General features: G+C 36.2%; 1 protein-coding gene across 2 annotated transcripts in view; it reads right to left on the bottom strand.

The window, feature by feature from the left end:
* Window positions 1-501: 501 nt before the first annotated feature.
* Window positions 502-25,343, bottom strand: part of RAD54B (RAD54 homolog B) — a gene marked incomplete at its 5' end in the record, with an annotated part of 87,880 nt that continues 63,038 nt past the window's right edge. For both annotated transcript variants that reach the window (XM_082675202.1, XM_082675201.1), the window contains 7 exons: window positions 502-756; window positions 3,912-4,109; window positions 4,294-4,360; window positions 5,880-6,141; window positions 12,629-12,804; window positions 15,768-16,058; window positions 19,571-19,710. In XM_082675202.1, the coding sequence (XP_082531328.1) occupies window positions 539-756; window positions 3,912-4,109; window positions 4,294-4,360; window positions 5,880-6,141; window positions 12,629-12,804; window positions 15,768-16,058; window positions 19,571-19,710 (1,352 nt within the window). In that variant the 3' untranslated portion in view covers window positions 502-538. The remainder of the gene's footprint in view (window positions 757-3,911; window positions 4,110-4,293; window positions 4,361-5,879; window positions 6,142-12,628; window positions 12,805-15,767; window positions 16,059-19,570; window positions 19,711-25,343) is intronic.

Here is a 25,343-nt window from a genome sequence, read left to right as displayed (position 1 = left end):
CAGTCTGAAGTCCCAGATTAGAAACCGGTGCTTTGAAGTGTCCAGTACTCCTCCCCGTCCTGCCACAACCCACAGACCACTCTCACCCAAATCGCCCTGCAGCAACTATTATGTCCAACTGAATCTTCAGCATTAGCAATCCTAGTCTCTGATTCTCTTTCTCCTTTGAGCTGTAGTTTAAACTTACCAAATTTTTCAGTTGTCTCCCACATCTGTCTAATATTCCTAATCAGTTTAGATTTCCCAAAGATAGAAACAGGGCATTTTACCTTTTAATATTCCTTATGAAAATTCCTTAGAAATTACTTAATGAAACTGCATTAATTATGGAATTATTAATAAACAATTATAGGATGATACAAGTATGTCTTTAATGTTTCAATATTTAAGAATATATACAAAAAGTTAAACAACTCAGTTTTGATTATTATATCAAAACTATAATACATTTTGCAATAAAATATATTATCATAATTAAAATAATTCTATTTGTTTTCCAAAATTACATTTACTTACTAGATTAATTTTTTAAAGGGGGTTATATAGCAGTAGTTTGATTGGTTATATTCTGAAAAAAGAATGACACATTTTCTCTTATTCTTTCAAGAAAAGGATCTGTAAGATTTAAATGATCTCCAGAAAAATGTTTCCATTGCTTCAGCTGTGACATGGAGACAGGTTTCAGGGAGTCAGACTTCTGTTGATGTGTACCAAGCTGACAATTTCTAAAGACAGGGAATTTTTCCAATGAATCACCTGAAATAAGTAAAACAATGAGGAAATCCTTAGGCCAATCAATATCCTATTACATACAATACTTTTTAAATATATAATGAGTTTATATGATTTGTTACATTTGATCACCATGGTTTATGTTAAAATAAGCAAATTCAATTAATTCATTCCTTCTACAAATATTTATAAATTGTTTACAATGTGCTGATTTGAGCAATGGGGGCCAAAATGGTGAACAAAAATAGACATGGTCTCTGTTTTCAAGGACTTTATGGTCTAGCAGGAGAAATACACATTAAACAAATTAATCATCCAAAGAGATGTATTACAGGTCCACAGTTTCTTACCTAAAAGCCTGTGGGGCCAGATACGTTTCCAAATTCAGAACATAACTGTAACAATGTGGGTTAACACTCCATAATCAAACTCATTAATATTCTGTAGCAAGGGCTTCCCTGGTGGCATAGTGGTTAAGAATCCGCCTGCCAATGCAGGGGATGTGGGTTCGAGCCCTGGTCCAGGAAGATCCCACATGCCGCAGAGCAACTAAGCCCATGTGCCACAACTACTGAGGCTGCACTATACAGCCCGTGAGCCACAACTACTGAGCCCTCGTGCCACAACTACTGAAGCCCACATGCCTAGAGCCCGTGCTCCGCAACAAGAGAAGCCACCGCAATGAGAAGCCCACGCACCGCAACAAAGAGTAGCCCCTGCTCGCCGCAACTAGAGAAAGCCCGCGTGCATCAACGAAGACCCAATGCAGCCAAAAATAAATAAAATTAAATCTTTAAAAAAGAGAACATCAGACTGGATAAAAAAGAAAATCCAGCCTCATATTATTTACATGAAAGATACCTAAAACATAAGGACACAGAAAGATTCAAGATAAAAGAACAGAAAAAGATATACCAGACAAATACTAACAATAAGAAAGTCAGTGTATTTGCTGTACACCTGAAACTAACACATCGTAAATCCACTATACTCCAATAAAAATTTTAAAAAGTCAGTGTAATATGTTAACTAAAGACAAAATGAAAGCAAAAGACATCAGGGATAAAGCAATCACTACATAATAATAAAATAAATAAATAATAATGAAAAAATTTTTACAAAGAAGATACAAAATATATAAAGCAGAGATTGACAGAATAACAAGAAACTGACAAATCCACTGTCATACTGTAAGATTTTAACATATCTCTTTCAATAACAGATATGCCTAACACAGAATTAGGTCATTAATAGAAAAATGGGCAAATGATATGAGCAGGTGGTTCACATAAAGGAAATACAGCTCTTAACCATAGGAAAATATACCCAACTTCACTCATAATAAAATTAAATTAAAACTAGACCAATATACCATTTTTTTTTACTATCAGATTGGCAAAAATCCAAACAATTGATAATCCTAAACTGGTAAAGCTGTGGGGAAATAGTATATTGTTGGTGGGGTATAAATGATACAATCCCCAGTGGAGGGCACCTTAGCAAGATCTATCAGAATTACAAATGCACACATTCTCTGACACAGCAACACTGATAATTTACCTTATAGAGATATTTGAAGATATGGAAAAAGATGTACGAATAAAGATATATACTGACTGGAAAGAACCTAATTATACAGCTGTAAGGTCAGATAAATAAATTATGGTCTATTCATACAAGGGAGGATTATATAGCTGAGAGAAAAAAAGAATGAGGAAACTCTTTAATGATACGGGGAGATCTCAAGATACTATTAAATAAAACAGGTACAGAACTATACACATATTACACTACCCTTTATTGGGGGGAAAACTGGGCAAGAGTTCCTTGCATATGCAGAAAAATATATCTAGAAGGATACACATAAAACTAATAATACTGGTTTTGCATAGGGTAGCAGGACTAGAAACTAGGCAGATGACGGCATTATGGGAGGAAGAGTTTTCACCATATACATTTTATATTTTTAAATAGTTGAGACAGGTAAATATATTATCAATTTTTCAGTTAAATTAGTAAATTTTTAAATCTGTAAAATAAGAAAAAACTAATTCGGTAACAGAAAATTTGACTAATATGGCGAACTCTAAACTAAGTAATTAAGAGAATACACATTCTTTTCATGTACAAAAATATTTACAAAGTAAACACACCAGGCCACACACCAAGTCTCTATAGTTTCCAAAGAATCAATATCATGCAGACCATATTTGTGACTACAGTGCAGTAGCTAAAATTCAATAACAAAAACTAAAATACATCATAAAACATACTTTTAAACACCTCTGAGCCAAAGAATAAATTATAATGGAAAAAAATATTTAGAACTGAATAATAAAAAGACTGCATATCAAAATTATGAGATTCAGCTTAGACGAAAATTTACAGCCTTAAATTCCCATTTCAGAAAAGAGGACTGAGAGCCATTAAGCTAAGGATTCAGCTTTAGAAAATAAGAAAAAAAAAAATTTAGATAAATACAGGGGAAAAGAGAAATAATAAGAGAAGAAATTACTAAGATGGAAAAATCATACTATAGAGAAGATCAGTGTGGATTATATAAAATGTAAATTCTTCCATGTTAGTCTTATACAGTTTTACTTCTTAAACCCATCTCAACACAATTTATCAAGTGATTTCCAACTACTGGACATTGGTTGCTCAAGTGCTACTCCTGATCCAGTACCTATTTGAATGGTATTAATTCTGGAGGGTTGACGCTTTCAGCCTCATTTAAGCAGCACGAGCAGTGCATGAAGCACTGAGAAGTATGGCAGCCCATGCTTACTGCCCCATAAAATATGACCTCATTAGGAATAAGTTCTACACAAAATAAACAGTAGGATTATTCTGTCAAGTGTTATGTTTTTTGTGAAACAGAAATAAGGATTAAAAACATTTCCCTAATTCTGAAGTCATTATTATCAGGATTTGAAAGATTTTACCAATAGGCCAAATTTTTCACAACTGATTCGGAAATAAGAAGCTAAATTGAAAGAATAAGGTTCTAACTAAAATTTTCTCAAATACCCATGTGGCAGCTGCCCTGTGACCTGAGGAAAAAAGAAAACTAACATATGCAAGGGGTAAATATTTTAGTTATTCTGTATTTAAGTATTTTCAACTACTAAAGGGAGACCAATTAACTTTACCATCATAACAATTAAAATACAACTAACCTGTATAATTTTCTCCTGTACATTCACAGTCAAGCAGGTCATGAGTAACACAATGTGAACTTTCATGTAATGTGAACAAATTTTTAAGTTCTTCTACTGAAAACTGAATATGATCACATGTCTTGGTTAGGTCTACAACTGCCCCAGAAAGACCTTGCTTACTGATCTGCCTTTGATAGATCTTTTCTTCTATCGTACCTGAAGAGGAAACATTCATTAGATTTCCTTCAGATCTTTACATCTGTTATTTTTGTAGGGTAAAGCATGTTTCTTAGTATACTAGCTAACAAAATAACTATTCCTGATACTGAAGCACAGATTAACAAAAAAAAAAATCTTTATTCAAAGGGAATACATTTTTGTCACACTGAAGAGTTATTACCTGTGGTTAGGAGTCTGTAAATATGTACAGGATGTTTCTGACCATCTCTCCACACTCTAGACATTGCCTATAGAAAATTAATGAGAATTCTGAGAGTACAAGCAGAAACTAATGATAACCCTTCCCACATAAGCAACCTGCATTAATACAATTAAGATTAGGAATTCTAGATTTCACTTACAGCTTCAAAAAACAAAGCCCAGGCATACCTAAGCATTCTCCACTTCAAATTTTTTTCCTGGGATAAAGAAAGGGATGAATGAACACTCACTGTGGTACTGTAAAATAATTACAGGGTGCCATGCAACAGTGAGAGGGTCTATCTGCATCAAAAAATGGGACAGTGAGTTTGGGCAGTAAGAATGCAAAGAATCAATTATAGCATAGCATGGAGGGTTTATTCTCAGTCCAAGAGGCTAATGATTCACCCCTAAGGAATCCCTAGGATACCTGCAATCGGCTCAGGCTCTACGTAGATCTCTGTGGTGTTAGGATTTATCAATGATACTGTACAGTAAAAGGTTGATGTTCAAACCTTGCACATTCCAAAGAAAAGTCTGGCCTTCAACCAGCTCCTGGAACCCTGGAGTATCCTGCCCGATAAGAGCTTCTTAGTTTACCTGGGGCCTTGGGCCACACCAAGTAGTTTATGCTAACAGTGTGATTTAGGTGGGGACTTGGGCCAGTTGACCTCTGCAGGGATTGAAGACTGAGCAACTAAGGTCAGTCACACAGGTATCCATGCCTACATGACTGACCTCCAACAAAAACTCTGGACACCAAGGCTCAAGTGAATTTCTCTGGTTGACAATATTCCATGTGTTGTCACTCATTAATGTTGGGAAAATTAAGTGTTGTTCCATACAAATCTAGTGGAAAAGGACAACTGGAAGCTTGTGCCTGGTCTCTCCTGGACTCTACCCTATGCACCTTCTACCTGTGTTGATTTTAGTCTGTATTCTTTCACTGTAATAAAACTTAACTATGAATATAGCTGTTTTTCTTGATTCTGTGAGTCTTTCTAGTGAATCATTGAACCCGAGGGTTGTCTCCAGGTCTCCTAACACAGATACCATATGAGATGCAAATCCATAGGTAGAAATCTCAAAATACATGAAAATGGACTGTATTCTGAAGAAAACCAAAGGCTGCTTCTGAAATATTTCCTTAAATAAGCTAATTTTATATCTTTACCATACCCTGCACAAACGCTGATCATAGCACCTGTAACACTTTATTGTCTTCCCCTGATGGTCATGAGGATCCTGAAGGCCCAACTACACAGTATATTAGAGCCTGGAGACATAACAGGTTTGGGTGTGAATCCTGGCTCTGCCTCTTATAAGCTATGTGACTGAGAACAAACTTCCATATCTTCATCTGTAAAACAGGGCTTAGAATATCCACACTTGTAGGGTTATTGTGAAGATTAAACAGATGTAAAGCACTTAGCAGAGTGCCTGATACAAAATAAGGGCTCAATATGCAGCAGTTATTATACATCATCATCATCCTCGTATCCCCAGCAGGCCCTGCATCCCCCATAGGCATTCTATAATGTTTGTTTAATACATAAACAGTCCTACCTGGATATCAGTGGCTGGATTCCAATCAATGTCATAGAGAATTAAGTGAGATCCTCCAATAAGGTTAAGTCCCACACCACCAGCTTTTGAACTTAACAAAAAAATAAAATCAGAAGAGTATTTACTATTAAAGCCATCAACAATTTGTTGCCTTTGAGAGATCTGTGTTTGTCCATCAAGTCTTGTATAAGCATATCCATGACGCTTGCATACTTCTTGTAAAATATTCAAGGTTTGTGTATAGTTGGATACCAACACCACCCTGTCAATCAAAAAGAAAGAATCTTTATACACAATTTAAAAGCAATATTAGATTTTTTTAATTGAAGGAAAATACCACAATAATACTATCACTGATATTTATAGAACATCCAACAATGACCTTGTACAATTAAAACACACATTCTCCTTCAAATTCAATTTTAAAATCAGTATCTAAGAGGGAATTCCCTGGCCATCCAGTGGTTAGGACTCTGCACTCTCACTGCCGAGGGCACAGGTTCAATCCCTGGTTGGGGAGCTGGGATTCCCACAAGCCACGTGGCCAAAAAAAAAAGTCAATATCTAAGAGACTTCCAGCATCAAGATAGTGGAGTAAAGAATTTTCTGCTTTCGTTACCTCTCTTAAGTCACCCTAAGAACAGCAGGAGAATAAGAAACAGAAAGACAAACTCTATCTTTAATAAAACAGGAGACATTTATATATGAAAACAGAGAATAGTGGAATGGTGACCTGCTTAGGAGTACAGAGAAAGTGAAACTTAAGTGCCCAAAGAGAGAGATTCCAATAAGAAACAGGTACAAGTTCATTAACACCATATACTCTCGTAAAGCCAGCTCAGAAGAAAGGAGTTTAGACTGGGGCTATTACAAGAGCACTGGTAAGTAGAACTCAGGCCCTCATCCCATGTAACTAGTTGACTTTTCTTTCTCAACTAGAATGTTTATTCTCTGGAGAAAGTAAACCAAAGAAACTTAGACCAGGGAACTCTAGAAGGCAGGGATATAGTGACAAACCAAAATGAAGGTCTGCAAAATGGATGGTAAGATTCCAGTCCCCCTTTTCTGCCAACTCCCAGAACACCAGCAGCAAAGCATTCCACACCCCAAGAAAGATATTATTGGAAGATTCACCTCTGGAATGACTCATTTGAATGACCCCAGAGAAAAGGTCCACAGATAGGGAATCCCCAAATAAAAAAGCCAGCTCGCTATCTGTTACCTAACGCAGGTCAGCAGTCCACAAGCCCTGCCCATGCACAAAGAGCATTCAGTTAGTGTTTTACTGCCTTACTCTTAAATATAAATGGACACCAAGGGCCACCAGCTACTTGAAGCCAGCCTCCAACACGAAAAATAGAAACCAAAACGAATAAACAGAAAAAAAGAAACATGAATAAAACAGAGCAATGGAGGAAACAGAAGACAATTTTAAGGAAATAATTAATACCCTCATATAAGAGATAGCATTCACAAGAAGAGGTGGCAATAAAAAAGAACAATCAAGAATAAGAAAATTATCTTGGAAATTTAAAATGACAGCCCAAATAAAAATTTAATAGGAGATTTAGAAGAAAGAAAGAGAATCTTCCCGGAAATAGATTAAAAAGGAAAAGTGATGACCAATAGGAGAGGAAAGAAAAAAGAATTATAGAATCAATCCATGAGGTTCAATATATGACTGACAGAAATTCCAAATAAAACAAAAGAAAATTGTTTTCTGAAAGAGGCTGCTTCCCAGACATGGGATCTTCAGATTAAAACGACTTACTATAGAGTTTTCAGTTCAATAAATGAAAACATGATCCATATTAAGGCACATCAAGATTATAACTCAGGACTTCCCTAGTAGTCCAGTGTTTAAGACTCTGCGCTTCCCCTGCAGGGGGCAAGGGTTCAATCCCTGGTCAGGGAAGTTCTGCGTGCCACCAAAAACTAAATAAATAAAATAAAATAAAAGCCATGGGAAACTATCAAAAAGCATTGTCATATTAAAAAAAAGATTATAACTCAATGTATAAAGAATGAAGAAAAATTGCTAGAGTTTTTCATGAAGAAAATATGGAAAAGACAAGAGATAGCCATATAAGTACACGGTCTGGCAACATACTATGGGAGCTGGTGATTGACTCTGAGAAACAGGATGCAAAGGGGGAGAGATGGAACTATGAACTCCTGTCTTTTTTAATGATAAGCCCTTTTAACATTTTGATAAAATAAAAATTTTAAACAATAAAATATGGTAAAAAGTAAAACCAGAATTTATCTAATAGCTAAAGTTTGATGAATTAAGCAAAAAATAAAAAACAGATCAAGAATATTTCCTACAAGTTTTATAACTAGTGAGATAATTATTAGCACTAGAAATTTTTAAAATAAAGCAAATGTTTAACAGTTAGAATTATCTTAATTATCTATGCTAACAAGGTAAAGATCATGTATATTTGTATTCCTGTATCAGTTACCTTTGGCTACATAACAAACCAAACCAAAACTCAGTGGCTTAAAACAACAACCATGTATTTTATATTTAGCTCACAATTCCGTAGGTTGGCAATTTGGGCTGGGCTCAGCTAAGAGGTTCCTCTGCTGGTCGTGGCTGTGCTGACTCAAGCATCTGCAGTCAGCTGCCAAGTAGACTGGGAACTGGCTGACTGGTGAGGGGCCTCGGCTGGGAAGCCTCATCTGAGTTTCTCAGGTCTCTTACCCTCTAGCAGGCTAGCCCAGGCTTATTCACATGGTGACAAAAAGTTTCCAGGAAGCACAAAGGAGGACAAGCCCCAGTGCACAAGATCTTCTCAAGCCTCTTCTTGTGCCATGTGTGCCAGCACCTCATGGACCAATTCAGATCACGTGGCTGAGCTCAGAGTCAGAATGGTAGATCACCCAAAGTTACCCCAGCAAAGGAACATGGATATAGGGAGGGAGAACTTAAGACCATTTATGCAATCTGCCAAAATTCCTATACTAATAATTCAGTCATTTTTCCCTTCCTTTTCTATACTATTACAGGGATGAATAACATTATCTAAACATAGTTTTGCTGATACAACTTTACTGGACTGGAGGAAATCTGGCTTCAGAATATTTTCCCCCAACAAGTTCTTACAAGGCTAGATGTAGATTGATGGGATAGGTGACTATCTTGGTAAAGAGCCTTGGACAATCCCCTTCCAGAGGTCTAAAGCCCCGCCACACATACATACCACTTTCAAACAAGGCTATTATTTTTATGGTCACTATACTGTCCCTGAAAGCAGTTGAAATCTGTAGGCAAGGCTGCCATGTCAGGTACAGTGCAAGCTGCACCCAGCACAAGAGTGTCCAACCAAGAGATGCACGGGGTGTGGAATTCGGCATGAACTCTACTCTCCAAGCCATGAAGCCTAGTGCGTGAATGCAACAACCAGGAGGGAAGAGGAACTTTTTAAATTTTGAAGTATTCTTTTAAAAAATTCCATAAAAGTTCTGCCTGTAGACCGAAAATAGAACCATCCAGTTCTAGTTAACAATAACACAGTAGATCAGGTGTAGACAGTAATACTATCCCTGAAGTCAAACACTGTGAGCAACTTCTAGCTACGTATTTTAAAGGTTTAGGAGATGTTTGTGCATAGGCAGCTCAGATGTGGAAAACCTGGCCTCTATACCCAATTGGCCATTAAAAAAAAGGGGGAGGGGGCTACAATTCAATAACAACAACAACAAAAAAAACAACCCAATTTAAAAAAATGGGCAAAGGACTTGAACAGACGTCTTTGCAAGAAAATATACAAATAGTCAACAAGTACATCAAAAGATGCCCAACATTACTAATTACTAGGGAAATGCAAATCAAAACCACAATGAGATATCATCTCATACCCGTTAGAATGGCTACTGTCAAAAACAAAACAAAACAGACCAGAAAATAGCAAAGCTGGAGAGGTTGTTGAGAAGTTGGAACCTTTGTCCACTGTTAGTGAGAATGTAAAATGGTGCGGCCGCTACGAAAAAGATTATGGAGGTTCCACAAAAAATTAAAGAGAGAATTATCATATGATCCAACAATCCTACTTCTGGACATATTTTCAAAGGAACTGAAAACAGGGTCTCAAAAAGGTGTTGGTACACCCATGTTCACAGCAACATTATTCATAATAGTCAAAAGGCAGAAGCAACCCAACTATCCATCAACAGACGAATGGGTAAACAAAATGTTATATATATGCAGTGGAACACTACTCAGTCTTAAAAAGGAAAGAAATTCTGACATGCTACAACATCGATGAACTTTGAGGACACTATGCTAAGTAGAATAAGCTGGTCATAAAAAGACAAAACATCGTATGATTTCACTTATATAAGGTGCCTACAGTAGTCAGATTCGTGGAGACAGAAAGTAGACGGGTGGTTGCCAGGGGCTGGGAAAAAGCAGGAATGGGGAGTTGTTGTTTAATGGGTATAGCTCAGTTTTGCAAGATGAAAAGAGTACTGGAGATTGGTTGCACAACTGTGTGAGTATACCTAACACTAATGAACAATACACTTAGAAATAATTAAGATAGTAAATTCATGTTATGTGTATTTTACCACAATTTAAAAAGAAAGGTCCATCTCTTCAGATAATGTGAAGCACCAGAACAGTCTGTGCCACTGATGAAAGTGCTATTTCTTCTTTCGTCGGACAAGGCAGGATTCAGTTTTCTTAGGATACACAAGCAGTCAAAATGACTCCAACCCAACCCCTACCCCCAAATTATATTTTTCTTCCTCGTTCCTTCCTTCCCACAACAAGAGGGGAACTTTCCTCTAGAACATCTTCAAGGATAAATTCTCACACCTACAGTCACACTTGATCTCTTCCCATTTCCTCTAAAATTCTGTTCACTCATATTCCTTGTCCAACAATAACCACCTATCCCATGTTCAGAAAAAAAGGAAAAACAGAATCCAGTGAAGACAAGATGCAAATAAAAGTCTAACTAAAAGTTTACACTCTAAGTTCAAACTGGGTCACAATCTGCATATATATATATATATATATATATACATACATTACACACTCTTGTATATATAAAATATTATCTAATAAAACATTTTAATCAAACTGTATTAAAGAGTTCATAGAAAGTTTCCTTATTTTAGTCACTTCATTATTATGAAAAATAAATCTAAAAATTTTCACAAGTCAAATGATACTATTAATGCTCCAAAGAGGTTAAGTAGATTCCTTGACAATTAAATATAATTATTATTTTGCAATCTTTTCTCTGTATTTTTGCCTTAATTCGAAAACAGTTTGAATACCTCCTACAAGAATAATTAAGACATAGTCCCTGCACTATAGGTGCTGACACAGAAGAGAACTAATGATTACAATATAACGTGAGAAGAGCTCCATTAGAGGGAGGTACAGGATGCTAAGGGAGTACAGAAGAGGGGCATCTAACTCACTATGAGGCCAGTGGCTTCTAAGAGGAGAAAGCATCCGAGCTGAGTCTTAAAGAAGAGAAAGTTGGTCAGAAGAATGAGAAGTGGAGGTACACCAGGCATAGGAACCTGAAACAGGTAAGAACAGAGGAGAGAAGTAGAGCAAATTGCCGGTTTTGCAAATAGTCTGGTATGATTGGACCACATGATAAGTGTGAAGGAGTCAAGAGGTTTGAGGCTGGAAAAGGAGGCACCACCCAGGTCATGAAGAGTCTTGCTCAATGTGCTATAGTTTAGAAATTTCTGGAAGGCAACTAGGAATCTTTGAATGATTTTTAGGAAAAGGAGTAACATGTTCACATTTGTATTTAATATAATTTAGGGCAATATTGATATGCAATGGGATTGAAAGAGGGACATAATTTATAAGAGACCACCACAAGCCAATCAGTAATTACAAGAATCAAAACAAGTATCTTGGTGCTGTACAGCAGTAATTAACACAACATTATAATTCAACTCTACGTCAATAAAAGATAAATTTTAAAAAATTTTAAAATTAAATTTTTTAAATAAAATTTAAAATAGTTACTAAAAAAAAAATCTTGGTACCTGAAAGGAAATGGATTCCTGAAATTAAGAAATAAAATCAATAGAATAGAATGTAGTGACTGATGACACTGGGAAAGTGAAGGAGAAAAGTCAGTCTAGAATGACGAGTGTTTTTTGCTTGCATTATGGTACCATTCATCAAGCCAAGGAATAATGAAAAAGGATCAGTCTTGCAATGGCAAAATGATAAAGCTGGTTTAGTACACGAGAAGTTGAGGTCCAGACAGATTTAGATGTCCATTAAATAGAAAGAAGGATGTGGAAACTAGAAGAGAGGCTTGGACTAGAGATACAGATTTTGAATCAACACCATGTGGATGATAGCTGAAACTACGAGTAGAGCTAAACCAGGAAGGGTGTTTAGAGTGAGAAGGAGGCTGAAGACAAAGCCCTCAGGAGTATCAACGTTTCAGGACAGAAAAAGAACAAAGGATTCTGAAAGTGATAAAGAAACGAGTTAGGTGTTATAATATCAAAAGACATCTCTAGGGTTTTTTAAATATATGTATTTACATTTAGTTTTTCTTAAATAAAAGCTTACAGACACATTGTTAATGATAAGTTTACAAAAGACTGGGAGCTAACCATGCCCCCAAAGAAGAAAACAACTTATTTTTAATGTTTTCTTCTTTTCAAAAAGAGGCAGTGAGGGGAGGGAATAAGGACAGAGTCTAAGCTGAAATTCCATAAGCACTTACAAGTGGTTTATTAAATTGACTTCTTACTTTTCATCAGGACAAAGTTCGTGGATAACAGCTAAGAGCTTTGACAGCACCTGTAGTTTTCCTGACTCTTCCTCAGCAAACATGAGTGGGTTGTAATCAGCGGGAAACACATTTATCAAGCCTTCATATAGATTCCTTTCTTCATTCTCATCCCAAGTTGAGCTGCATTCTTTTTCCTGTTCAAAAGGATGACTGTCAACACTGGTTCATGTTTTTTTAATCGGAAGGGAAAAAATGCTAAAATTATGGGGAAAAAACTGAAGATTAATAGCTACCTGAAAAGCCCAATCTAATTGCTATGTTAATCTTCATAGGTCACAATTTGGTCATTTTTGATTACAGAGCAGTTCTAATGCTGTCTCCAAATGCCTGTTCCCTGAACCCCACAAGCGCAGTATCATTGCCGATGTGTGATTGATGGGGAGGTGGGTAGCAGAGAAATAAACAGGAGGAAAATAGAGGGCAAACAGTTCTAGGAAATCTATCCTCTCCAAAACCCTGAGACCTCATCATTGCTACCTTTTTCTCTCTTCTTCCCCCCTTCCCTCCCTGCTATTACTTTTCTCTCCCAGTTTGCAGGCTCACACAGCACCTCCCAGGTGATACTCAAAATCAAGCACAACAGTCCACTCGATCTTATCAATTTCTTCTACAAGAAGGAACAATTCTGCCAAGAAGTTAACAGAGAAATCTATTGTTATTTATAATATTTTGTTTATTTTACCAATAGTTTTTATATAATTTTATTCCAAAGAGATTATCACCACCTCTGAAATTCCCCCTCAAACTGCCTAGCTGACATGTGAACACACACTGGAGATTACATTTGTTAATGACTGCATCACTTTTTCAGATAAAATTTCTGGGATTGGCAGTTCTCCTCACTCTCTCCCACATTTACCAGATTTATCATTGTTCTTGAAACTTTGTTCAACCTACTACCCCTGCCTAGAATACGCCATCTTTTTTTTGCCCAATTATCCCAATCCTATAAATACTTGAGGGCCCAATGCAAATTCCACCTGATTACTCACATGCCCCCTTTTGGGGGGCATTGACTTTTAACCTTTATGGTTACACAGTACATTTCAACTTCGAATTTATTTAATTATTCAATTAACTATATACTTTTTTAAAATAATTCCCTAATGTTTTAATGTGTGTTGTAATCCTTTAATAATACTAGAAACATCTTAAGGGCAGTGAATCAAGTAGTATAAAATGCTAGGCACAAAGTACTAATTTTAATCTGGCTTATTCCCAAAACATAGCAATATTTGGGTAAAGTCACTTGATTAAAAATACTGGGAACCCTAAGATATTTACATAACTGGGATACACATGAGAGGAGAGATGGTTGCTGGCTGCCTACACCTTGGCGAGGTTATCAAAGGACCACAGACCCAGGGTCTAATCTACAGCTTTTCATGTTCAGAAACTTACGTAAGCTTAAGCTCTAGGGAAATGAGCCGTACTAACCAAATTAAGAGACTGAATAAATCAGAATATATATTTATTGACCTATAAATGAGACCTGCCTGTTTAAACCAACTGGTCTATGCATTCTGTCCTATGAAAGGTGCATGGGGAAGCAAATCATTAGCAGAAAGTTGTCTGGTGAACATTAAATCAAAATACAAGGGAGATGAATGATCTTAATGCACAAGTTCTTAGCCAGGAACACATAATCAGAATCACTTGGGAGAGCTTTTTTAAAATCTTCATGACTGGGTCCTACTCTCAGAGAATCTGAATCGGCTCATATGTGTCTAGGCTGGACAAATGTAGTCTTAAAAGCTTCCCTGAAGACTGTAATGTATAATCCTAATTAAGAATCAACTAACAGACAATATCTTTATGCTAAGACAGCCTGATGCGTGGCGGTGCATCACAGAGATTTACCAGTTAGATTCCTCACATCAACTAGACAGGGCAATCTCTTCTCTGACTCTCTGCAACCCAATACTCTTCAGTTATGAGTTGTAATATTCAGGTATAGTTGTAATAAAAATTCATCAGATAGCCACAATAACATTATCAGGAAGTTATTATTGTCTCTGTGTTTCAGTTAAGACAAACTAAGGCTCACAGACACAACCTGGCCATGGTTAAACTTGTCTGTAATTAAACAAGTAGTAGAGTAGGGACTGATACCTAGTTCCAACACCAAAACAGAAAACTCTCACTATACCCCAAACTGCCTTATGTTCATTAATATCCAAATGGTCAGGTCAACTATGTAGCCATTAAAAATCATACTTGTAGAAGGCATCTAATTTGGGGAAATGTCCACAATTTATTTAGTAATAATAATAGATTTTTAAATAATAAGCATAGCATCATTAGAATTAAGTTCCTCTAGAAAAGACTACTTATGGGTATCTTTGAGTCCGTTTCCTCACCCAAAAATGGGGATGGTAACAATAGTACTTACTCCATAGAATTTTGTGAAGAATAAAAAAAAATACTAGAAAAGTACTTAGTGTTTGGTACATGGTGTTTAATAAGTATTAACTAAGATTATTAATACCAAATGTGGTTTTCTGTGGCTGGAGAGCTTTATCTCTTTATGACAAATTATTCAAAGTGGTATTACCAGGTCACAAGATACATTAAATTTTAAGGTTTTTGATACATATTGCCAAACTGTCTCCCAGTTGTACCAATTTACATTGTAACCAGTAGATGATCTTTATTTTCTTCTTTGTGATTTTTTGAATTTTATAGATTTCATATAACAATCATGTATTACTTTTATGAGGAAAAAATAAATTATTTCTTAATGGTAAATTTTGTATTTGTTAGCTCCAAACAAACTGACTGGCTGTATTAATATAAAATAGGAAGGGAAACCAGGACCGAGCATTAGATGAGGCGCCAAAGGGCAGGGGGCACAAACTCTAGAAGGCAGAGCCTCAAGCCCATTTCATCCCTCGTTCAGCTCTATGAATATGGTCATGCTCTGAAGAACAAGTAGAAGGCTGGATAAACTCTAAAGAAGAATCACACTGGAGAGGCTGCACAGCTTTTGGAAAACCCACAAATGCAACCCCAGGGATTAGTCCAATCTGCCCTCTTAGGTTCACATGACATAGAACCTTCAGCTCATATTCCTGACGTAGGCTCATACACTACTTACCTTTACTGAGCTGAACAAAAGGCAGGGGTGATTGCACAGTTTTCTAAGAGCTCCAATACATATTAGATGAGAACTATTTTCCAACAATCCTTGAAGACAGAATCTGACAGCCTGAGAATTCAACAGTTTTCGATAAAGTTCAATCTGTAGGGCTCCTGGTCGGCAAAAGACTACATTCTCTATCTTAGGTGGGAGATATTTATTTATGACTTCTTGGGTTCTTCTAAGGACAAAGAGCCCAGTGAGGCAAGTAAGTTCAGCCGCTCTTCTCTCTCCTAACTCCTTTTCTTCCTATGGAAAAACAGCAGACTTAAAAGTGTTTTAGACAAAAAAAAAAAAAAAAAAAAAAAAACCCCCACTGGGCTGGCCAAAAAGTTCCTTCGGTTTTAAAGTAAAAATAAAAGACAAATTTTTCATTCTCACCAAGATCCTTATTGAACAACATATTCACTGTTTTGTTCCACTACCTTCTGTCATTTTTCAGGCAACTTCATAATTCCATCTTCCCAAAACTTTCTGTCTTTTTGAGCAAAGAACTGTTCCAGGTGCCTTTTATAGTCTTCTAGGGAAGTGAAATTTTTTCCCACTAAGAGAATTTTGTAAAGACTGAAATAAATGGAAATACTAAGGTGCAATGTCTGGTGAATACAGCAGATGAATCAGAACTTCCCAGCCAAGCTGTAACAGTTTTTGCCTGGTTATCAAAAAACATATGTTCTTGCATTATCCTGATGGAAGATTATGCGTTTTCTGTTGACTAATTCCGTATGCTTTTCGTCAAGTGCTGCTTTCGGTTGGTCTAATTGGTAGCAGTACTGTTGGAATTAATCGTTTGGTTTTCTGGAAGGAGCTCATAATAGAGGACTCCCAATCCCACCGTATACACACATCACCTTCTTTGGATGAAGACCGGCCTTTGGTGTGGTTGGTGGTGGTTCATTTCACTTGCCCCACGATCTCTGCCATTCCACATTATTGTACAGTATCCACTTTTCATCGCCCGAGACGATTTGTTTTAAAACTGGAACGTTTTCATTACATTTAAGTAGATAATTGCATGTGAAAATACAGTCAAGAAGGTTTTTGTTTGTTTGTTTGTTTTGCTTAACTTATGTGGAACCCAAACATCAAAGTGATTAACAAAACCAAGCTGGTGCAAATGATTTTCAATGCTTAATATGGATATTTTGAGTATGTTGGCTATCTCCCATGTGGTTTAATGTTGATTAATTGTTCTCAATTAATGTCTTGATTTGATCGCTATCAACTTCAACTGGTCTACCCGACCATGGAGCATCATCCAGTGAGAAATCTCCAGCACGAAACTTCGCAAACCACTTTTGACACATTCAGTCAGTCACAGCACCTTCTCCATACACTGCACAAATCTTTTTTTGCATTTCAGTTGTGTTTTTACCTTTCTTGAAATAAGAAAGCATAATATGCCAAAAATGTTGCTTTGTTTCTTTCATCTTCAATATTAAAATGCCTACACAAAAAATCACCAATTCTGATAAGTTTTTTTTTAAATGCATGCTGATATGACAGCTGTCACAATACGATCTAACAAAATTGTTTCGAATGAAGTTAAAGACAACTAAGCGCTACTAGAGCCAAATCTTACAGAAAAAAATCAAACGAACCTTTTGGCCAACCCAGAACATGCAGTTAAATGAACATTAAACATTTTATAATGATCAACCATTTACTAATTGCTTCCCTTCAGATTTTTTTTAAATAAAAGAAATGAAATACAGTTTAGAATAGAAAAATCATCAATCATCTCTTTAAATGTTTAGCATAATCATTTAATTAAGTGAAGCCACAGTCTCCGAATCCTTGTTTGTTTGGCTATTGCCACCATTGAGAACCACTGGAAATCAATAATCCACAAACTGAATTGTCTGAAAGTAAGCTTTTATGAGAAGACTGTAACAGTACATGGTCTTAAAATCATTATCAAAGCACTAATAGAGCAAATTCTTGGAAGAAAATATTTTGACAAGTAATTGATCCTAAAACTAAGCTTACAAGAAATTATTGGCACAAGGTACTGCTGACTCTTTCAAAATCATTACACATTGTTCGTAAAATAATAGTACATTTTTAAAGTCAAAATACAGTATGAATGAAATTTATGTTTACATTCTCTACATAGGGGAGTTCCCTGGTAGTGCAGTGGTTAAGAATCTGCCTTTCAATGCAGGGGACATGGGTTCGATCCCTGGTCCAGTAAGATCCCACATGCCACGGAGCAACTAAGCCTGTGCGCCACAACTACTGAGACTGCGCACCTAGAGCCCATGCTCTGCAACAAGAGAAGCCACCGCAATGAAAAGCCCGCACACCACAATGAAGAGTAGCCCCCCACTCGCAACTAGAGAAAGCCCGGCGCAGCAGTGAAGACCCAACGCAGCCAAAAAATATAAATAAATAAAAAAATAAATTCTCTACATAGACTCTTTAAAGTGTATAGAACTTCACAGGGAAGCTTAAAATAAATCCCATATGTACATATTTGTTTCTATATAAATCACAGAAAATTTCCCTTATATTTTAAAACTATTCTCAATTTTTATTACAAAATAATTGGTTCACTGGAGAAAGGTCAGAAAATATAGTTATGCAAAAATAAGAAAATTAAAGCTAACTTTCATCAACCAGAAACAGCCAATGCTGCCAAGACTTTCTATGTATATCTTCAAAACCATTTTGTTTGCATAAATATGTAAATATATTAGATGTTTTATTTTTATTTGTAACAAAAACAGTATCTCAAACCACAAAGCTTCATGGGAACAACCAACCAGTTTGGCTTATCACCATATTCCCCGGTGTCTGGCACTTAGCATTTGGCCCACTTTAGGTATTTAATATGTAAGTGTTGGGTAAATAAATGAATGTGATTTTATTTTTAAATAATGTATCATAAACATTTCCCATTCTATTAAATATATGCTTAAATCATTATTTTTCCTTTAATTTAATTTTATTTATTTTTGGCTGCATTGGGTTTTCATTGCTGCACGCGGGCTTCCTCTAGTTGCGGCGAGCGCGGGCTACTCTTCATTGTGGTGTGCAAGGTGCGCAGGCTTCTCACTGCAGTGGCTTCTCTTGTTGCAGAGCACGGGCTCTAAGCGCATGGGCTTCAGTAGTTGTGGCTCGCAGGCTCTAGAGCGCAGGCTCAGTAGTTGTGGTGCACGGGCTTAGTTGCTCTGCGGCATGTGGGATCTTCCTGGACCAGGACTCGAACCCATGTCCCCTGCATTGGCAGGTGGATTCTTAACCACTGTGCCACCAGGGAAGCCCAATCATTATTTTTTATATAGTTCCTAGTTCATGGAAAATGCTCAGTAAATATTTATACCCAATTTTAAGGCTTTTGATACATATTGCCAAACTATCCTCCAGTCGTACCAATTTATATTCCAATCAGTAGAGAATAGTACCCCTAGGTAAACTTGCTATTACAATGTAAATCTAACCAACTAAAACATCAGTAGAAAAGTACGAAAGTTACTTCATGGTTATTTGGTTTACCTTTTTCAATACCAGTAAAGATGAACGTTTTTATGTGTTTTACTGTCATTTATAATTCTCTGTGAAGTGACTATTTATGAATCTTTTTCATGTGATAGGGTCATTTTCTTAAGTAAGATATGCAAAAGGAGTTGAACGATTGTGGGTAAAATTTTAAAAATCACTCTACTAATTTACTTTTTCCTAAATTAAAATAATACCCAAGTTATGAATGATTTTCCCAAACTGCTCATTTTTATCCTACTTATTGAAGTAAATTATACCTCAGAAGCAGAAGGTTGTCTCGATTTAATAATGGGTTCTTCATATATTTTTCTATAAGACGGCAAAGAGCCTAATATTCCTGGATTTACAAAATCAATTAATGCAAAAAATTCTTGGAGATCATTCTGAACTGGAGTACCTAAAGAGAGAAAGGGATGAGAGGTCAAGTTTGTGTTTTACAGTATCAGGTCTTTATAGAAATTTGTACTCTCTTCCCTAAGATCACTAAATACAAGCAAAGTCTCAAACTAAGAAAGACCAGCTAAATCAAGTTTTAAAAAATTAATAATCGTACAAAATTTTAACTCTGGTTTTAACTGTGAACTGAAGTCTACTTAGTACAGCACTTTGGCTGAGAATAGGCTCCAGAGTCTGACTGCTTGGGTTCAAATCCTACCTGCATCACTTATTCTCTGAGTTACCCTGAAAGTTACTTACCCCAATTTTATTTGCTGTCAAATTAGGATAATAATAGCAGTTCCTAGGGTTGTAAGGATCAAATGAGTTAATTCATATACTATTGTGCCTGCAGCACAATAAACGTTCCATAACTGTTAGTTGTTATTATTATAATTGTGTGACTCTGAACAAAGTTACTTAAGCTCTTTTAAGTTAAACTCGGGATGTTTTTCCTTATAAAAGTGGGAAGATAATAATTTCCCAGTGGTATTACAATGAAAAGTAAAGACAATGGATGTGAAGTGCCTTATATTTAGTAGACACAGTGAATGGTACCTATTATTAATACCTTACAAAGTTATCAGATAAAATTGGGATCTTCATTGATCCTAAAGACTGACACAGACTGTAATAGATTGATATACCCTGCACATACTACATACTCAATAATATTTGGCTAACTAATTTTCAAAGAGACACTAGCATGTTTCAATAATTATAATAATATCAAGTGAACATATATATCAGCATAGTAAAACAGCATAATTCCAGATGAGTTTCAAATAACAGACTACAAAAAGTTGTCCAAAAATATAAATAATAGAAGTAAATAAAAATGCACTTATTTCAATAACAGACAACACAAATTTTTACAATGTTAAGGAGTTTCATGATCACTTCCTTTGAAAGTCAATGCATAGACTCGAGGTTGGACCAATGCTTACTAATTTTTTTTAATACACCTAGTTAGTTCTAAATTTTTTTAGACACATCACAGAATTAGAGGAAATATATTTATGTTGGTATGCATTTTGTTAAACCTTTAAAAGAATATCCATGACAATGATTAATAAAAATAGGGGGAATGGGAAAAACAAGAAGCAAAGAAGGGAACAAAAGGTACAAGGATCATTGTGGTTGGCTTCCAGCCAGCCAGCCAAATGATGAATCCAAGGTAATCATGGTAGTTCTACCCCTTCGCCAACGACTTATGTAAGAAAAGGTTTGTCTTAGACTGGGTTCTCAGAAGTAGAGCCTGAGATAAGGATTAGGCTACACATGATTAATGGAGAAATTATTCTCAAGAGAAAGGGAATAATGGAATCAGAAAATGCAGGGGAAGAAACTAACAATTTAGCTTGAGCAAAATTACAGGGAGTCTTAGAGCATAAACTACATTATAAAGGTCCTCCTGAAATTAACCTGAGGCAAAGGAGCTGGCATTTTACTTGCTCCTCTATACGAGTCAATCACTGACCAAGCTGCAGGAGAGAGAAGGACCTCTCACTCAACCAATGGTAATTCTCCAGAAAAGGCAGGAGACATGGGTTGTTTAATCAACAGTTCCAGCAGCTATGGGGTGGGTCCAACAGCCCAGAAAAGGGGAGCTCATGGGGCACCGACAGTTTCCACCAACAGCATGTGACCCATCCTGCCCAATGAGATATAAAAGGAAGTCGGGAGGAGCCTGGGATAGTCTCCTCACTCTTAAAGATGGAGATAAAGGCAGAGCCAGCCCCTGTTCTCCTTTAAATATCACCACATCTAGATGTGATGTCTGCAACTGCTCTGGCCACTTGTTACAAGCATGAATATGAAGTCAACACCAAACATGGCACAGCAGAGAACAAAAAGAATCAGAATCCTTAACAACACTGTTGAGCTGATGTAACCCCACCCCTGGAACATGCCCTAGCTCTAGACCTGCAGTTATGTGGGAGAATAAGCACATTTGATCCACATATCTGTTACTTACACCTGAAATCACGCCAACTGATACACAAGGGAAAGAGGCAAAAGCAAAACTGGAAAAAAGAAAGGCAGACAATAAGAAGGGGATCAGGAAAAGGATTTAGGGCAGAAAATAATAAGGAAAAAGAGTAAAGAAGAAAAAGAAAAGAAAAGAAAAGAAGGGCCTACAAGATAGCCAATACACTAGTATAGTATCATTCTGAGTTGTCACAAATGTTGTCTAGAAGTAGTTTAGTCCCCGTTCGCTGCTTTTAGTATTCTTTTCTAATTCTAGACTATGCAGAACCTGTAGAAGAAGCTAAATAATATAACATTAATAAAAGTCGAGCAGCAAAGTCCTGTGACAAGAAAAAAGGAAACACTAAAGATTTTCAAGTAAAGTTTGTATGTTTACTAAAACTATTTTCAGGGCTATGGAAGTGAAACTTCTAGGGAAACTGAGAGAACTCCTTCTCTTTCCCTACCTCTATCCCAGCAATAAAAGCTTTTTCTTTGTTTTACTGTTTACTTTTTAAGGAGACATAAATCTACCACCCAACCAAAGTACTGGAACATTGCTAATAACCTACAGCTATATCCGCATCTATTATCTCCATAAAAAGCTCTAAGAGCTCTTTATACATATTCATACATGTATCTTTCCTTCAGGTCCTATAATTCCACTTCTAGGAATCTATACAGAAAAGTATGTGCTTGTAGATATCCATCACCACATTTCAAAATTATGCACTATCATAGGAAAATGTTTACATTAAGTGTATTTTGCTGTGCATGTGTGTCTATGAAAAGACGGATTTTGTATGTATATATAAAAAAGGAATATGTATGTATGTTCTCTGTGTGCATGTGTGCATGCATGTGTGAGAGAATAATGAAACATGACAAAAATGTTTGTTAATGGCTCATTAAGAAATTGAGATTGAAGGATATTTCCATTCTCTAGTTTCTAAGCATGCTATAATATAGCAATATGTGTATGTATCTCTGTGTGTCTGTGTCTGTGTGTGATATATATTTTTAACTCTCACTTTTTAATGAGAATTTTTTCAAATCTCAGATTTTTCTTTTTTATAATATAAAGAAAGGATATCTAACATCTAATGAAGGATATCTAACATAATAAGATATTGTGGATTGAACTGTGTCCCCTCAAAATTCTTATGTTGAAGCCCTAATTCCCAATGTGAATATATTTGGAAACAGGGCCTTTTAGGAGGTAATTAAGGTTAAAAAAGCTCATAAGGGTGGAGCCCTAATCCAATACGTATCCTTTCAAGAAGAGAGAAAGACATAGGGATGCACACACTCAGAGAACAGGCCATGAGAGGACCCAGCGAGCAGATGGTCATCTGCAAGGCGAAGAGAGAGGCCTCAGGAGAAACCAAACCTGCTGACATCTTGACACTGGACTTCCAGCTTCCAGAACTGTGAGAAAATACATTTCTGTCATTGAAGAAATTTACCACCCAGTCTGTGGTATTTTGTTACGGCAGCCCTAGAAGTCTAATACACCTCTATTAAATTTTAATTTAATTTTAATATTAAAATTTCCAGTAAATATTAACTAAATGTTCTTCACAGCACTAGGCTAGATAGCAGAAGGAAACAAAATCAAAATTACTTTCATTTGATTCTTAGATAGCTTCTGAGCACCTATTATATATGAGCACTGTACATACTCATATATAAATGTTACTTCCTAATAAGACACAAATCACATTGGGAGTAAGATATGCTGCCACTATAAAAAAGAAGAATTTATTCAGGCAATTCTAAGGAGATAAAAACCAACTGTAAGTAATTCTAAATGTAAGAGGTTAGTTAGTGCTAGTTTTCACCTACCTTCACAGCTCAGGAGCAACAGAGACAAGGACTGGAAAACAGAAACAAGATAAAGAAGACAAAGTACGAATAAAGGGGGCAATGCTAATTCCTCAAAGGAAGCAACTCACTGGTCATCATCAGGACAGTCCTTCTAAATGAAGTCCCAGAATCATTTTCTACTGAAAATATTAAATTTAATTTGTAACGCTATTTGAACTGGTATTTGCTTATAATTGAGAATATTAGTAAAACTGTCCGTTTTTGCTAAAGGACATTATCTGTTTTTCAAATAGAGGAGAATCTATTATTTTTTTATTATCTATTATTATTACCTAAAAGTAATCTTAGTTTCTCACTCTCCCATTTTATTTTTCTTTCCCCTTCGAATGCCAATCTTTTTAACTCCATAGCTGTTAACTCCATAAGCAATATTGACCCCACATTGAGCAGTAAAAAGAAACAGTCTCTGCTTTTTTCTTCCAACACAGTGTAACTAAATTCAGCTAAATCTTTTTTTCCATTGCTTTTCTGACCCCAAGGATCTCAAAATCAAAAGCTAGTCAAGAAGTATAAGGAATCCACTTAGTTTCTCAAATAGCCAAAGATACAGAAATTACCTAGATTAAGTTTTCCATTTCCCCAACTCATTTTTTCCTTTAAAAACAGCCTCTACTAAATGTTCAAAGTCCGTTTTTCTATTCTCTGGTTTCCATATCACCAGTATTACCGACAAACATTCGTTGAACATCTACTAAATTTGGGGGGCAGATATAACTGTAAGATTTGATCCCTGTCCTTTTTATCTTTATTATCTTTAAGTGACTAAATGTGAAGAATGTAAAGGTCATTTAACAGTTCCCAAAATCATTTCTAAAAAGCACATATAGTTTTAAAAATCACATTTGGTAATGGTTAATACAATCCTTCTTCACGAACTGGAAGTCAAATGATCATAAATTACTTAAAGATGGGTACCCTCCACACCCCAACTCAATGAGAGCACAACAGGGGGAGTTTTCTCTGTTGCTCCAGGGCATACTTCTACCCTAAAGATATGGAATGGAGGAATAAGCTGTTGGTCACACCCTTTCTCCCTCCTCACTTAAACTTCAGAGGAGAGCTCTGACATGCATATAGGACACATGAAGGACACCATGAGATGTGATGTAATAAGGATAATCATGCCCTGCCCATCCCTTCCAAAAGGATTAAAGATGATAGGGAAATAGAGCCTTAAGTAGAAAATGGAAATGTTGCAAACCTTAGTAATGAATGTAACCCTCTAATTTCCTCTGCTACCACATAAGACCAAAGTGAGGTGTGGGAGAAAAGCTACACTGAGTTATTCAGGCCTAATTCTAGTCTAGGCCTTAAGCTAAAAAGGATTCGGTAGAAACAGATTCTTGTATTTACACACAGTCTATCTCATCCTTCCAGACAGTCTGGGCCAGAAGCTTTGGCCAGCAAAAAACCATATGCATATAGCACAAACATATAAAAATAGAGGATATTTATATTAAACACTTACCATGTATAGGGTAGTCTTCCAAGACCTTTACATGGATTAACTCATTTGACCCTCACAACAACTCTATGAAGTAGACGGTCTTACTATCCCTATTTCACACATAAGGAAACTGAGGTACAGAGAAGTATAACTTGCCCGAAGTTGCACAGCTGTAAATATCAGACTTGGAAACCAAGCACAAGCAGTCTAGTCCCATCTCCTACCTTCTTTACCATGATACCATTGTGTTTATTCCTCAAAGAATCCAAAATCTGGATTGCAGAACATTA

Source organism: Grampus griseus (genome assembly GCF_964374135.1).
Source record: "Grampus griseus genome assembly, chromosome: 17".
NCBI classification, from domain to species: Eukaryota; Metazoa; Chordata; class Mammalia; order Artiodactyla; family Delphinidae; genus Grampus; species Grampus griseus.
The sequence above is the reverse complement of the archived record's forward strand: the minus strand, read 5'-3'. Positions and strand labels throughout refer to the sequence as shown.